Below are 16,094 nucleotides of genomic sequence, written 5' to 3' on the forward strand. Positions count from 1 at the left end.
GGATGGATCTATAACAGTCTCCAGCTTATTATTAACAGGGCTGTCTCCTAGTTTTTAAACTTTTTATGATGGATTTCATTTCTAGGGCTTATACCAAGTTATTGGGCCACTAAGATAGATCAACTGCACCCAGGGTTTTTGTAGATAAAAAGAGCTTTCAGTCATTAATGAACTATAGGACATGTTTGCACAGCTGGAGTGGTAAAAAGCAGCCTTGCTGTTCTGGAAAATCACACCCTGCCACTGTAATATAAAAGTACAGGAGCCTAATTAAAGCAGCAACTCTGAAACAGGTATCTTCCATATTCCAGGAAGTCTGACATGCAGATAAATTGATTAAACTACACAAAAATAAGTTACTTGATGCTGGTATCTTAGGAAAGGAGCTAAGATTTTAGGGAAAACAAAGGAAAATGACCAGGCCAAAAACATTTAGGAAAGAAAACCATGCTGAACTAAGGAAAAAGTTTGTATTGGGAGAGAGAGGTTGACTGAAAGGCACTGTGCAACTAAAATGAAAATGCTGTCTAAAGAGTAAAAGCATATGAAGTCAAAGCTTTATTTAACCAGGCTTGCTCGATGTCTTCAACTGCCCTAAGAATGAGACAACGGACTTATGTAAGTCATTAACAGCCAGCACAAGAAATTATGAAGTATGGGAGTTTCAACTGTCACAAAATTATTAAAAGAATGTAATTATTGCATGATGGCAAATGTTACATTTTTTTTACGTAACATTGCAAGTGAATTAATTCAGTGCTTGTGAAAGTTGTCAGTCTGACAGTATGACAGTACTGAAGCCAACAAAGCCAAATTCTTTGCTGATGTAACTGGTCTAGCTCTACTGATTTCAGTAGAATTTCACCCATTTTACTGCTGCACACTGTTAGGCTGACAATATTTGGATCTTGGGGACCACTGGATTTGCTGCTGAATAAAGGCTTTAATCTGTGGCTTCAGCAAAGCTGCTGATCACACGGCAGAGTGAGATATTAAAAATAACATTGAAAGATGCTTAGGCAAGCATTTTCCTAACGATATCGTAGAGTTGTAAGACATACATAATTCATTGTGTAAGGAGAACAGGATGCGGCTCACCAGCTATTGTTAGGAGATAAAACAGAAGCAAGACCTTGGAGATGAAGGAGTCAGCAAGAAACGGAAAGTGACCAGAGGAAGCGGGTTCACAGTCTTATGCATGCATGCGCTCATAGCAAAAAGACATGTAAATGAATGAAATGCATAGGTAATTCCATGCTAATGAAGTAAAGAGTAAACAGAGGCACAGCTTGAGATAGGAGGGAATATGGGTGGAACAAAGGAGGGGCAAAGTTGGAGTAAATGTTAAGTATGAACCAAGGTATATAAATGTGGAAAGAACTAATGTTCACTGCGGCTCCCTGGTTTTTTGGGAGCTAGTCTGAAGCTGTCTCCATTTTGAATAAAGCTGCTGCAAGCAATGTGTTCTGGTGTTTGCTCCCTGCTTGCTTCCTGAGCAACTGGATCCATGGGCAATTGGATTGTCATCTCCCTAGTCATTGGGCGCCGCATGGAGTCAGGATCTAACACACACAATTTCACTTAAGTTTTTATCTCCCAGACAAAATATGTTATGCTTGTATTAAGCTTACTTAAATGTAAAAAGCATTTAAAAAATGTTCTTGTTGCCATATACATGTATCCATTTCATATAATAAAATCATAGAGAAGTAGGGCTAGAAGGGACCTCCAGAGGTAATTTAATCCAACCCCCTGCCTCAGGCAGGATCATCCTTATCCAAACCATCCTATACAATCCATAATTTAAACTCATTACATGAGACTTCTATTAATGCTGACAAAACACAGACCCAACACCCTAACTTACCACAAGTAAAGCAGAGGAACCACAGCAGCCAATGTCCTGTTTCTATGAAATACTCTCAACATATGCTCAAGAGATCTCAGGTAGAGGGCTTTACCCCCCACTACAATCAGTCTGACCCTGAGCAGAGGGGCAAGACCTTGTAGCCAGGAACCTCCAGTTTTGGTCCCATTAATATATTCAATAATTAATATATTCCATTAATATATTCAATAGGAGGCCAGCAGCTTAATTAGGGGACCTGGAAATGAGTATGTTCCATGTTTTAAAGCATGGAAGCCCGCTGTGAAGGCACCCCAACATCCTGAATTCCAAGCAGATATTCCAAATTTGGAATGTAAAGTTCCATCGTGAACCAAAACCTACCAAGAAGTGGATGCTAGCTCTTCTTTAAAGTCAGCATTCTTAATACACAAGTGATATGACACAATCAGAAACACCTCTGAAGGGTTTTGTCACACCCTACTGTAGAATGTGTTGCCAGCAGATAGGGGGAAATGATTATTCCCCTCTATTTAGCACTGGTGAGGTCACATCTGGTGTCTAATTTTGGGCCCCCCACTATAGAAAGGATCTAGACAAACTGAAGAGTCTGGCAGAGAGCAACACAAATGGTTAGGCGCCTGGAGCATTTTACTTCTGAGGAGAGGCTGAGGGAACTTGGCTTGTTTAGTCTGGAGAAGAGAAGATTGTTGGGGGGGACAGCACAGCACAGCCCAGGGCTGGAAAGCATGCTGGGGGATTGTAATTTAACTTGAACCAGGAAGTGGTCTGGCTTTTTTTGGCCAGTGTATCCAATAATGTATCAATAAATATAATGTGCCTTTTGGCTGGGGCCCCTAGACACTGCATGCATGTGCACAGCTGCAGCATGCACTCACCCAGGGGTGCAGCTGAGCACTGTGGAGAACAGCACCCTGCAGGTAAGACTGCAGAGGGGAAAGGGTATGGGGGAGGGAAGGGGTATGGCTTGCATGGTGGCCACAGATCGAGGCCCTCACGGTGAGGGAAGGAGTGGGACAGGGGTGGGGGCTGGGGCAGGGCAGTGAATGGGACCCCAGGACCGGGGTAGGGACTGCGAATGAAGATGTGGGTGGCCTGTCCCGGGGATCTGCATCCCAGCACGAGTTGTGCTTTCCACTGCCGGGTGAGCAGGGGACATGGCGCAGTCAGTGCATGGCTCCTGGGACAAAGGTAGCAGGGCAGAGAGAGCCAGGCGGGCAGCCTGCATCTGTCCTTGCCCCACTCAGCCCCGCTCCTAAAAGCATCTTGGCACTTAAAATGGCGGTGGCAGCACTTGAACTAAAGCTCATTCTTTGAGCTTTAGTTCAAAAGCCCCTCCTGCCATTTTTAAGTGCTGGGACTGATCTCTTAGACAAGCCACCTTGAGCTTTGTCCCACTCCCCATCCCAGTCCCAAGGTCCTATTCATTGCCCTGCCCCCACCCCATTCCTTCCCTGACTGTGGGAGCCCCAATCTGCGCCTCCCGCACCATATCCCTTCCCCTCCACAGACTTACCTGCAGGGCACTGCTCTCCATGCTGCCTGGCTGCATCCCTGTAAATCAGTTATTGAATCGGTGTCGGCTGATATGGCTGGTGAATAATCAGCTATCGGTATCGGCCAAGAAAATCATGATCAGTGCACCCCTACTGTTCTTGGTAGTGGCAGATGACAGAACAAGAAGCAATGATCTCAAGTTGTAGGAAGAGAAGTTTAGATTAGATATAAGGACCACCTTTCTCACTAGGAGGGTAGTAAACCACTGGAATAGGTTACCCAGAGAGGTTGTGGAATCTCTGTTCTTGGAGGTTTTAAGACCTGGCTAGAAAAAGCTTTGGCTGGGATGATTTAGTTTGGGATGTTCCTACTTTGAGCAGGGGGTTGGACTAGATGACCTCCTGAGGTCCCATCCACCCCTAACTGTCTATGATGATTCTATGATTTTGCTGGTGTGTATCTATTCTATTTTGGAGAGTCCATTTTTTGAAAAAAAGAAGGATTACGCCATTTCAGTGTCCAGTCAATGCATCACTTCACTGGTAAGAACCTGACCAAGGGTGCCAAATTCAGGTGGAGGCTCTGTGATATGAACATTCATCCAGAAAGAATTGGAATATGACTATGTAATCAAAGACACAAAAAAATTAGCAAGCTCTGATCACCACCAAAAACCTAAGTCAAACTAGGTTATCACATTATTAACCCACAGAGCCAACCTGAATAGTAGGATATATAAATGGAAGATGGATGGATTCCTTTGAATCTTACTTTAAGTGAAAACCTTCTTTTACTCTGCCTAACAAGCTACTATATTTCCCAAGTGCTGCAACAACTTCAAACACAAAGTGCTCTTTCAGTTAGGCCACTCCTTTTATTCTCCAGTATGTAAATAAATGTAAAGATCTGAATGAAAAAAGTTTGAAGTTTTTACATAGTAACAAACTTCAACTTACACAGCCTTCACCAAAGGTCTCATATTTTTCTTTAAAATGTTGTAAATTAATACTCAGTACAAGTTGAGATTCTTCCCTTCTAACTTTCTGCAGAACTGTGAAGTCATTAATGTCTCTGTATTGCTTATTGAGCCACTCAAGCATAGCTAGAACATGATAGATTTCTTCATGGCCATTTCCTTCCATCTGGGGTGATATAAGGACAACTGTTTTATTTTTGCAACACTTGCTAGGCTATACCAGTTGTAAAGTGATTACAGAGGATGTGTACTGTGGCCAGCATGCTTTTCCCTCACTCTTACTTCCTATAAATTCACTGAGATGCTGACCATCTCTCAAACTAAGGAATGAATAATTGTGGTATGTGTTAAGGATGGCCCACCAAAAAGAGGATCTGGGGAATTTTGGAGTTAATTTCTCTTCTTGACTCTATTCTTCAGGGAAAAACAAATGGATATTACTAAACTTTGCACCAAAGCATATAAAGATAAGCTTAAACAATTAGTAAATGGAACTTCAGACCTACAACATGTCTGAATACCAATAGGCTTGCAATGAAAATCCAGCTAGTTATATGGGCAAACCCTATTGCTTTATCACTGCATGTCTAAACTACTGAAAACACTGTGGTGACACCTTACACATGATTTGCCATGGCTGTCTGTCTTGGAATTCGAAAGGAATAAAATAAGAGTGCTAGGAAATCATCAGGTACTTATCCACAGGATCTGTATACTGTAGACATTATTAAGACATTTTTAGGAAGGCAGGTTATTATTTTTAGAAATAGGGGTAGAAAGCAAAGCTCAAAAACTTCCATGAATTCACTAAAATCAAATATCTAGGTGCATCTTAAATTTAAGGGCACCTTCTTTTAGAAGAAATACAAAACTGATTGAAACATATACCAAATAAATTAATATTGCAAGTAAATGTGCATTACAAATTATTCAAATAGAATATTGTGATGTAGTTTATCCAAAATAACTTGAGTATAACAGGTTTCTATGGTCCATGGCTATTTAAGACAATCAAATGCATCCCTTAATCTATCAACATTCAACTTACCCTCAGCATGGGGCCATTCTGAAACACATGTGGTTCATCACAAACTACACAGTATTCGTTCAATACGGGTATCCGCTGCTCAGCAAATTCAATAGTCTGAGAACAATGAAAATGAGAACGACATCATCTGCTTAAAAATAATTAACAGACAGCTCATGCTCCAAAGTATTTCTAAAATGGATAGATATCATATCTTACCTGCACAAGAAAGCCATGGTCTCGTACTGGAATGCATTTTGCACCATAATTTGGCTGTAAGGAAAAAAGTGAGGCACTTCAGTGCATGGAGGCTAATTCGATTTTTAGATTTTTTTTTTTGTGGAGATGCTAAAATTGTATTTTTTTTCTTTGTAAATCTGTCAAATAATATTTGCATCTGGAGAGATCTGCAGCTTACACAAATCATCCAAAATAAATTCATCTGTCTTTCTGATATTGCCTATGCAGCTTTTGCTTTATCTGTCCACTGGCAGCTTGTGTATCTGGACCGAACCATTCCAAAAACTAATCTCAACAAAAAGCACAACTGCTGAACTCCATGCTGGTGTACAAACATTAAGCAATTGTTTTCAAGTAGAGCTGAATGCTAGTTTTTAAATTTAATTTTGTGCATTCTCTCTCCCCGCATATACATACATATCAACTATATATTTAGACTCACATTTCTAAATTTCCTTTAAAACAAAAACAGAATTGAACTTCCCTTTCTCTCATGCTTTACTGATACCCCTTCCTTGAGTATCATCCTAGTTCAGGGGTGGCTGACCCATGGCACACAAGCCTTAAGTGGCCTAGGCAGTTGCTGTGTGTGGCACTCAAGCCCTGGGAAGTCAGAAAAAAGCAGCCAGAATGGAAGCAAGAGAGCACAGAGCCTCCAGCCAGGTACAGCAGAATAGAGGCAGTATGCTGCTGCAAGAGAAGATGTCAAGTTTACTGTCAAAAGCTGGATGAACCCTCCCCTTGCCCTGCAGCTGCTGCCAATTTTAAGGCTCACTATATAAAACTGAAGCAGTTGCAGTGCCAGGGAAGCATTAATCCAAAGGCATTGAGCCCTCCTACCCCCATTCTGGCAGTCCAGGACACAAACTCTATCAGGCATGGCTTTCAGGGGCACAGATCAGGGCAGCATTTGAGAAGGGTCACAGCTTAACATGTGGCATGCCTAAAAACTAAGGTTGGCTACCACTGTACCTAGCATCGTTGTTGCTTTTTTTCAATTTACAGTGACATATTAGGTTATAAGGTGGCCAAAGAGTATGGAACACTCCCACCTACCATCTGTCTCAGTCCATCATTTTACCTTCAATGAGACTTACATCAGGCTATTATGCAGCTTTTGTTTACAGGCCTGCTTTCCATCTCATGACTTTATTTGCAGAACTTTCCCGACTCCATGTAGGAAATGGCTCTACAACTTATTTTTCTATATGTCATGCCAAAAAATTTTGGCAAGATAGCAGAAAGGTTTTAATACATGTATTGCCCATGTTAGTCTTGATGGCACTCACTCAAGCCAACAGAATTGCATCTCATTGTATATAAGCTTGGTTTCTTTCAAAAGTAATATATCATAATAATAAAAAATATTATGAAGAATAGTTTTTATTATTATAGTCTGTATCTCTTCTTGCAGTATCACTGATGCCAATATCACTAATGACAGCACCCAGAACCTGAACAAATCCTCATTATCTCGCCAAAGTTAATGTTAGAGTTTTTACTGATATCAAGTAGAAGCCTGTTCAGGCCTCCAAAGCAGGGGCATCATCAAAGTTCAAAAGGAAAAATGAATTCCAAACATGCGGTATGGTTGAAAATTTTTTTTCCATTTTATCTTTAGTTAATGTTGGGTGTATAAGCTAAAGAACAATCAAGTAGCATACACATAAACAATTCTCTTGAATCATACCGTATCAGTGCCTTTAGATACAGTGAATACTGCCCATAAACAACTTACTAAACTAATTTACCATGAAATGAAACACACTCAGTATAATTTAATTAGAAGAATACAATATTTTGCTCTTATACACAACCTTTCAACCAAGGATCTCAGAGACTTCTCAAGATAGGAAGCTCAAAGCAGTGTGAAGCTGTGGACTAGACCTAAAATACTTAAGTACCTGAAGTAAAACTTAAGCAGAATTTAGGCACCTGAACCCCTGCTTGACATCCAGCAAACCTCTTACTTGCCTGATAGTCTATAGGTATCTGAGATTTCTGTCAAAAACGTACTTAGGCATCTGAACTCCTGCTATTGCAAATGCCCAGGGGTACCTCCATCTGGTTGAGCTGAACATCTCAGCACATATCTGCTGCCTGAAGCCATTTGGAATTCACAAAAAATGCATTTCCAAGCCCTGAGGGGCTCAAATCAGTAAATATATCCAGCACATCTCTAATGCATCCTGAGTTCAGCACAGAGCATCACAACCACAGTGATTTTTCATTTGAAAACACAGCTGGTAGTAGTGCCTCTGCCTGCCTTTTTGTATAACAGGGTAGTATACTTGCTCAGGAAGTAGGAGACCTGGGAAGCAAGTTGATTCAAATCCTCATCAGCCATTTCCCAAGCGAGGACCTGGACCACCATATTATGAATTAGTTTGGGATGGCGGCATTATCCCTCCTATGCATATTCTTCAGTGGTTGCTTTGTGCCAAAACATGTAAGTAGCTCCTAGGGGAGGAACTAGGATGCAGGACTCCCTATATCCCAAGGTGAGTGTCCTCATCACAAAGATAGAGTCATGCTCTCTCTCCTTTTGGGCCCATGAATCTGAAATTCCCGGCAGCTTGCTGCACAGCTTCCCAGGAGGGGTAGAGTGGGCCACCATTCCAGCCCATCCTGTAGCCTGCCAATTATGGCATTTCAAACTGTTTGAAACTCCTCAAGGTGAAGAAAACCTTTGAACCCAGGTCTCCCATTTCCTAGGCAGCACCACAACCACTCATGCTTTTAAAGAAAACAGTAAACTAGTCTTCCATACCTAATGGGACCAGTTAGGTGCCTAAGTGCAGGAAGGGGTTAGGTCTCTGAATCCCAGTTTCACATACCTAAACCCAGGGGAGCGGTAGAGAAAGCAAGCACCAGTTCTGCATTTCTTAATGGGTAGCTTAGGCTCCTTCTGGTCCAGGTTGTGCCTGTTTGGGTGAATTCCACTTTGAGAAACCTCACTTTCCCTTTTCACTGCCTAGAAATCTTGGGCATCTAATTCAGGTTGGTACACTCCAGTCCCAGAGCTCAAATACTGTACATCATCACATCTAACTGCTTCTGTGGATTGAGCCTAGGTGCTCATTAAGGGTTATGGATAGAACCCAAGTCTCTTAATGCCTTTTCCCACATCTGACACTTGAGACAGTTCAATACCTTGAAACAGGAAAAAAAGGTCAGATCTTACTCTAATATTACAGAATCTCTCCCAGGTTTTGATATTCAGTTATAGAAAGGACTACGTTTAAAAATCATTTATGTGCACTGAACTTCTGTTGTGTTACAGATTTGAACTGGTTTCCAGTCATTTATATTGGTTTATGTGTAATGTCTGTCCCTAGCCCTTGTGAATACGTGTATGCAGATTGCTGTAGATTTGGCACCAGTCACACTACTCCTTGCAACTTGTTGACCTGAGCACTTGAGCCAGTGTTATGGCTTAACTAACCTGTTACTGAAATAGGCCAGTAGCAAATTACTTTGTCTACAGAACAACAGGGGAACCAAGAAAAGAACTGCATGCCATCCCTTATTCAGACAGATGTAAAATCTCTCTCTTAAACTAAGTGATTTTTGTTAGTACAGTGTTGTAGCTGTTTACCTATATAGACCTGTATTAGAGTTAGTTTAACACCAAAGCTTCCTTCCTACACCAATGATTTCATTTAGGTATATTCTGCATACAAGTGAATTTTAAAAACAAATGGAAGGGATAACAAACAGGATAATGATTATTACGCACAGCAGCTTGCAAAGGTGATGATGACGATGGTGTTAAGATACCAATAAGCCCTGAGGTAAGAGAGAGCCGCCTGCCCTCTGCAATGGTCGGTTCCTTGAAAAGCTCCATTTTGGATGACTTTGGGGCACTGGAGTAAGACTTGCTGAGTAACTTATGATTCTTCAGTCCATCCAATTCTTCCATTCTAAGATTACTGGAATAAGACCTGCTTAAAAGTTTGTGGGGCTTCAAGGTGCTGTTGTGCTCACATCGAGGATCCCCAGAACATGATCTACTTAGTAGTTTATGGGGCTTTAGAGTGATGCACTCTTCTTGTTTTACAGCTGTAGAGCAGGAACGGTTCAACAGTTTGTGCGATTTAATAGCCATTGTCTGCTCAGCCCTAGGATCACTAGACAGCGAGCGGCCAAACGTTCTGTGAGATTTTGTGGTGCAAACATCGTCAGCCTTAACTGTGCTAGAACAAGTCCTTCTCAGCAACTTGTGAGTTTTGGAGATGCCATCTTGTTCTGATTTCAGTTTTGATTTGTTTTTACCACAGCCAGGTGGAGGATAACTTGGCGACCTTCAAAATAAAGAAGAGAAGAAATTAGCTGAGCAACAATCAAAGTCTCTACAAGATGAACAAGTAACTACATGCAACAAAGGGCCAAATCTATTCCACCTATTAGGCACATAACTAGACTTAGGCATCTAAGTGTGATTTTATTCTACCTGGTTGAGCCCCAGAAAAACACTGCAAAAGGTGGGTAGGTCCTCCTTTTCCTTGCTGAATATGTGTGACTTAGCCTTAAGGGTAAGAGGACAGCGTATTACAAAATTTAAATGGATTAATGCAGTTTTCAGGATGTGAACAGGCTGGAATAGAATCAGTTTAGGATCAGAAGACCCAAGAGGTAACATATAAATAGAAAGCTTCTTTTTGGAGGAAAGCCGACACCTCCCCTTGTTAAGTATGGTGCTGAATGAAGAGGATGTGACAATAACAGTTCATTTTTCTTGTTATTACCTGCGCAAGGTAGAAAAGATGTGCAGAGGGGATTTCACTTTTTTCTCCGACAATTTCTTGTTGTGCGTACAATTTGATTTTTCTTTACTATTTTTCCACTGTTGTGTAACAAATGTCTGCATGATTCTGTGAATTAAAAAAATATTTTTTTCTCACATTTTTCAGAGTCAATATTAAGGGCTGTTCATTCATCTCCTATAAGTTCATCACAGGGGCACAGAAGGGAATTGGTGAGGTTTTATTCACCAAGGCGCTCCCAGGGGTTACAAGAAATAATGGCCACAAGCTAGCAGAGAGCAGATTTAGACTAGACATTAGGAAGAACTTCTTCACAGTTCGAGTGGCCAAGGTCTGGAATGGGCTCCCAAGGGAGGTGGTGCTCTCCCCTACCCTGGGGGTCTTCAAGAGGAGGTTAGATAAGCATCTAGCTGGGGTCATCTGAACCCAGCACTCTTTCCTGCCTATGCAGGGAGTCGGACTCGATGATCTATTGAGGTCCTTTCTGACCCTAGCATCTATGAATCTATGAATCTCCTTATGCCACATAGGACCCTCATTTTATTAACCACATTTGACAGCTACATAGGAGGACATAGGACAATATTTGTGTTTAACAGTAACTATTTTATTGTGGGAAACTAATGCACACAGGGTGGAATTTTACTTTCCCTCTTGTGTCAAAACAACATCTTTCTAGCTGGGTAGGTGGCATTTTTAGCACTTACACACAGGCTGTATGAATGAGTAATAATACACACATAGACTAAGCATATACAGTAGGAAGTAGTGGCCATGCCTGGCCATGTATGCATGCCCGTTCTGGACACATACCTGTATCTAAGTCAAAAGAATGCAGCTGACCCGAAACTCATAACTAGCAGGTGTTAGACTTGAGAGAAGGAGGAGCTCCCCTGACAGCCAGAAGATGATGTGAGACCAAAAAGAAGAGAGCAAGCTAGAGGATGTTCAGGTCACTGAGATAATTGTTGCCCCAGAAGGGAGCTGACCTTCAGGTCTTGCCCAAATTCTTATTCCCATTTGAGCAGAAATTTCTCCAGTACACTGCTTTCTGTCCACCTCACCCAATGACTATTAAGTGCAAGGGGCAGTGGCTCAGCCTCAAAAGGAACATGAGGGAAGGGCTTGGATCATGCCTGAGTTGTAGTGTGGTAGTTATAGAACTGTGCTAGGAAGCTAGAAAGATACCAGTTCAAGCCTCCTCTTGGCAAGGGGGGCTGGGAGCCCATGTCTCTGGTTTTCTAGGCAAGTATCATAACCGCTTAGCTACTAGAGATTAAACAGAGGGGCACGGAAAGAAGCACTTTAGTGGGGGAGAAAAAAAGTTAAGTTATTCCAGGACTTACACTCAGGTTACAGTGCACATACCACATAGCTGGCTGGTGTGCAGTCCTATTGTATATGTTCAGTCTACACTCACGTGCTTACACATCTACAGCATAAAGCCAAGGCAAAAACGGTCAGGGAGTTGGCTAGAAAACTGCCATTTAGACACACAAAGGAAAATAGAATTCCACCCATAATGTCCAAATCATGGATACATCCTGCATAAGAGAAAGTTGGAAGATATTTGAAAGTGTATTTTTACAGGACTGACAGAATGCAAGGGTGTTTACAAACAGGGATACATGTCTGGTAAGGTTACAGTGGATGATAGTATAGGCCTAACTGGAAATTTAATTGTTTTTCAAAAATTCTTGTCCACAGGAATGAAGGCCTATGAGACATGACTATTCAAAATGTTCTGCTAAATTAGTATGCACACACAAAATTACATTTGCTTGACAAAATACACTACAAAAGAATGAATTGTGTATACCTCTTGTAAAAGCACCTAATATGTGATTCAAGATTACTGGAATTAGTGAAATCCAGTGTTAGGTGCTTTCAATGATTTTTGTGTGCGTCATATTATCCTAGTAATGTTGATGTGACTGATTTACTTGTAAGGTTATTAAAACATTAAACAGTTAGCTCTAAGGTGCCACCCTGACCTGCTTTCTGCCTGATTTCAGACTAACATGGTTATACCACATCTCCCAATTTTGTATTGATAATTTCTTTAAACACCAAGCAGCAAAGATCTTTTTTCAGGGAACAAACTGACACTTTTAAAAGATTGAGACATTTAAACATATCTTCCTGTAACTTAGCATTATTGACTCAACAGCATTGTAATTAACTGAATTATATCATGAAAGGTGCTATATAACATGGCTAAATCTTCTCAGCTATCCAATGTGGTTGTTAGTATTACTGAAGCAGAACCTAGAGGTCTCTCAACAGTCATCACAGCCCTGTTGTGCTAGGCACTGTACACAAGATTCCCTGTGTTAGAACGCTTGTAGTTTAAGTCAGGGATGTATGTCCAACTTGTGAGCAACTATAGGCTGCATGAATACTCCAACTGCATCACCCTGCCCAGGTTCTCTGGTTGTAGGCTGCCTTAGGCCCACACACTGCCCCACCCCATCCCATCCTGTCCACAGAGGCAAGGGCAGGGAACAGAAGCTGGAAGGTGGAGCGGGAGCCAGGACTCTGGCTGCTCTACAGTAGGGAGTAGTGGCTGGGTGAGAGTCTGCAGGTCACAAAACCTCTCATGAACCTGATGCAGTTCAGAGGCTATGAGATGGACAGCCCTGCTCTAAGTAGGAATAAAACATTGATGAGAAATGCATATTGGCTTCTATTTCACTTTGTAGAGCACACACACACCAGCAGACTTCTCCCTATGCCTGAAGAAGGATGTTTTTGTCCAAAAACTTTCAAAGAACAATTTTTCCAACTATTTATTTGGTCTAATAAAAGGAAGCACATTTACCCAAAGAACTTTGTCTGTCAATAAGAAATAGAACATTTTTAGATGCGAACTCTTTGAGTAACTCTCACTTTATATATACTACTTGAAGTGCAACACAAATGGTAGCAGACATATTTATATGGATCAAGATTGAAGATATTTTTCAGTATTATTACAACAGCATCTGAAAATGGGAGACATGTTTTTTATACGTAACGTTGGGAGCTATTTATCTGAATCAGATCTACAACCCATCTGTTAACTGTGGTTTACTTGATACAATGCAAGAGCTAACACAGCATAACCACAATGTTGCTACAAGGCTTTAGATTCTTCCCAGAACTTACTTTTTCAGTTGATGTCCCAACCCAAATCTTTCCTTAGTAGAGATCTGAAATACATCCACAGTGGGTACTAGAGGAAAAAAAAAGATGTCGGTGATGCATGTGTATCTATAGAAATTTGTGTATTAGTACAGGTTAACACAGAGAACTGATTATTGCATTATTAGTCATTTGGTATTTACGGGCCACAATTCATGCTGACATCTAACTATAGCAATGTCAATGAAGCAGTGATGAAAACAGTAGTATTACCCAAGTCTCTGTAGAATATGTTCTTTTTTGTAGTATCAGGTGGCAATGCATTTTATGTTACATTTAAAATGCATTCACTCCCTCTATTAATTGTAATTTGTTTTCGTTTTGTTTATAAAATCTTTACTTATGTTAGGGAAAGGTTAGACAGAAGCAACAGCTTAACTTTCTCTTTGTTAATTATATCTCTGACACATCTTAAGCTTCTCTTGTCCAAGAAAATAGCTCCAATTCAAGATTCCCCAAGAGAATCTTTTGAATCTCTTCTTGTACTAGAGGTTGGTCTTTGCTACCTTGAAAAAACTTACCTTTTTACTTAATCATTTTATCTCTACTTTGTGGGAATGCAAAGTTTTGTCCTTTGTTCCGTACCCTTTTGTTCGTTATTTACTAGTTTTTAACAGGTCTCAGAAAATATGGACGAAATGCTACTCAAAGGCCACATTTACGTGAGACACCAGCTGCACGGTAGCCCTATACTACTCCGCAGTAGGGGTATACAAAACAGGCCATATTCAATTTGGATTCAGACCCGAAAAGGAGACATTTCGAAAAGGATTCGATTCATTGATGTGGAGCACTGTCCCGATTCAACTTGGCCAAATCCGAATCTGAAGATTCAATACTGATTTGGAGAATCAGCAATTCGGCCATAGACACAGCTTTAAATGTTTTTTCTACATACCTCAAAGTACCAGGCATGGCTCATGAATGCTGCGAAGGTGAGGCGGATAAAGCATCTCACAGGAGTGTGGTGGGGGGGGGTGCGCATGCTCGGTGGCAGTACTTCTGGTCCACTTCTGGGTCCGCCGCCAAGTGCACGGGGGACGCCCCATGTCCCTGTGGCTCGTAGATCGGCCACAGGGGGACCCTGGGTGCCCCCCAGACCCAGGAGGCACAAATCATTGAGCTGGGGGAGGGTCCTCTGTGTGCTTCGTGGCAGACCCGGAAGTAGACCAGAAATGCTTCTGGTCCACTTCTGGGTCTGCTGCCAAGTGCTCTGGGGACCCAGAGAGCTGCCATGGGATGCTCCATCTGCCCCAGCATCACAGCATTCACAAGCCATCTGGTACCTTGAGGTATGTAGAAAAAACATTTAAAGCTGTGTCCATATCTGAATCATTAAATCTCTCTGATTTGATTCGGAGAGATTAAAGGGTCTCTTGATTCTACTCAGATTCGGAGATTTGGCCACCGAATTGGGCTGACTCTCCACCAAATCAAATCAGCAACTGAAGCTGTCCACAGCCCTACTAAGCAGTAGCATCGTGTGGCAAAAACTGTGATGCTATGCTACTGCATGGTAGTATTAGGCTACTGCACAGTAGCATCACAAAAAAACATTCGTTGGCGCTACTGCACAGTTACTCGAGTTACTGAACATTCATTTAGCACTTGTTTATACAAGTAATAAATAAATGTGCGGTAACAACTGCACAGTAGCATCTTATGTAGATGCGGCCAGAGTTACATCAATACAGATGTAACTTCAAATCAACAAAGTTTCTCTGCTTTTACTCCAGCATAATCAAGCTCCTCCAGCAGCTAAAGAAGGCTTAACATAGAATCAAGCTCCTCCAGCAGCTAAAGAAGGCTTAAGGTAACTCCCTAGGGACCATACCATATCTGCTGTAGCAAGGTATTGGAGTCTCAGGACATGGATGAAAAATCAAAATACAGCAAGTTAACAGAGGACAGGATCTTACCACTGAATGGATGATGCTTGGTAAACATGTGTGTGCCCACAACTATCCCGTACTAAGTAAAAGCTAACTCGGGGCACCTTAACCTTGGTTTAATTTAGGGATAAGCTGTACCTGTTACTGCAAAGGATTTGTGGGTTACCCTGCATGAAATTGCAGCAAATTAACAGAAGACTGGGGTGCATCAGTGTTTCTGTTAATTTTATGTAATTTGATTGGTTCCCTGTTACCTCATAGTATGAGAGGTATTCTTATCCCCCTCTTATCTTATCATTTCAGAACTTTCTAAAGGTGTAGGAGGTCTTAAGAATTATTGTTTGGAAAGGTAATTCCAGATGGAAACAAACAGTGTGCTATGTGAAAATAGCATATTCATCCAAGTTTTCCTGAAACATTATAGACAATAAAATCGTGGTTTTCTTTCAGCCTATGGATCCAAACTGCAGTCAACCATCTTGTCTTCTTCCTACTCTCTGAATGTGAAGAAAACCAACAGTTTCAACTGCATTCATTTATTTGCAAGGTTTGTTTTCTAACAACATTTCAATACAAGCTCCACAATGCTTGTCATTAGTGTGCATCCTGTATGAAGCTCAATAGCCAATGATTGTTCTGAACCCCC

The 16,094-nt window shown here is 41.3% G+C and overlaps 1 protein-coding gene across 3 annotated transcripts in view; it reads right to left on the minus strand.

Annotated features, from left to right (window-relative positions):
* PARP8 (poly(ADP-ribose) polymerase family member 8) overlaps positions 1-16,094 on the minus strand; it is a 199,321-nt gene that overhangs the window by 43,587 nt on the left and 139,640 nt on the right. For all 3 annotated transcript variants that reach the window (XM_059725191.1, XM_006264431.4, XM_019496117.2), the window contains 5 exons: positions 13,521-13,587; positions 10,356-10,481; positions 9,347-9,911; positions 5,587-5,640; positions 5,389-5,484 (listed from right to left, as the gene is read on the minus strand). In XM_059725191.1, coding sequence (XP_059581174.1) covers positions 5,389-5,484; positions 5,587-5,640; positions 9,347-9,911; positions 10,356-10,481; positions 13,521-13,587 — 908 coding nt within the window. The remainder of the gene's footprint in view (positions 1-5,388; positions 5,485-5,586; positions 5,641-9,346; positions 9,912-10,355; positions 10,482-13,520; positions 13,588-16,094) is intronic.

Source organism: Alligator mississippiensis, chromosome 3 (genome assembly GCF_030867095.1).
Source record: "Alligator mississippiensis isolate rAllMis1 chromosome 3, rAllMis1, whole genome shotgun sequence".
NCBI classification, from domain to species: Eukaryota; Metazoa; Chordata; order Crocodylia; family Alligatoridae; genus Alligator; species Alligator mississippiensis.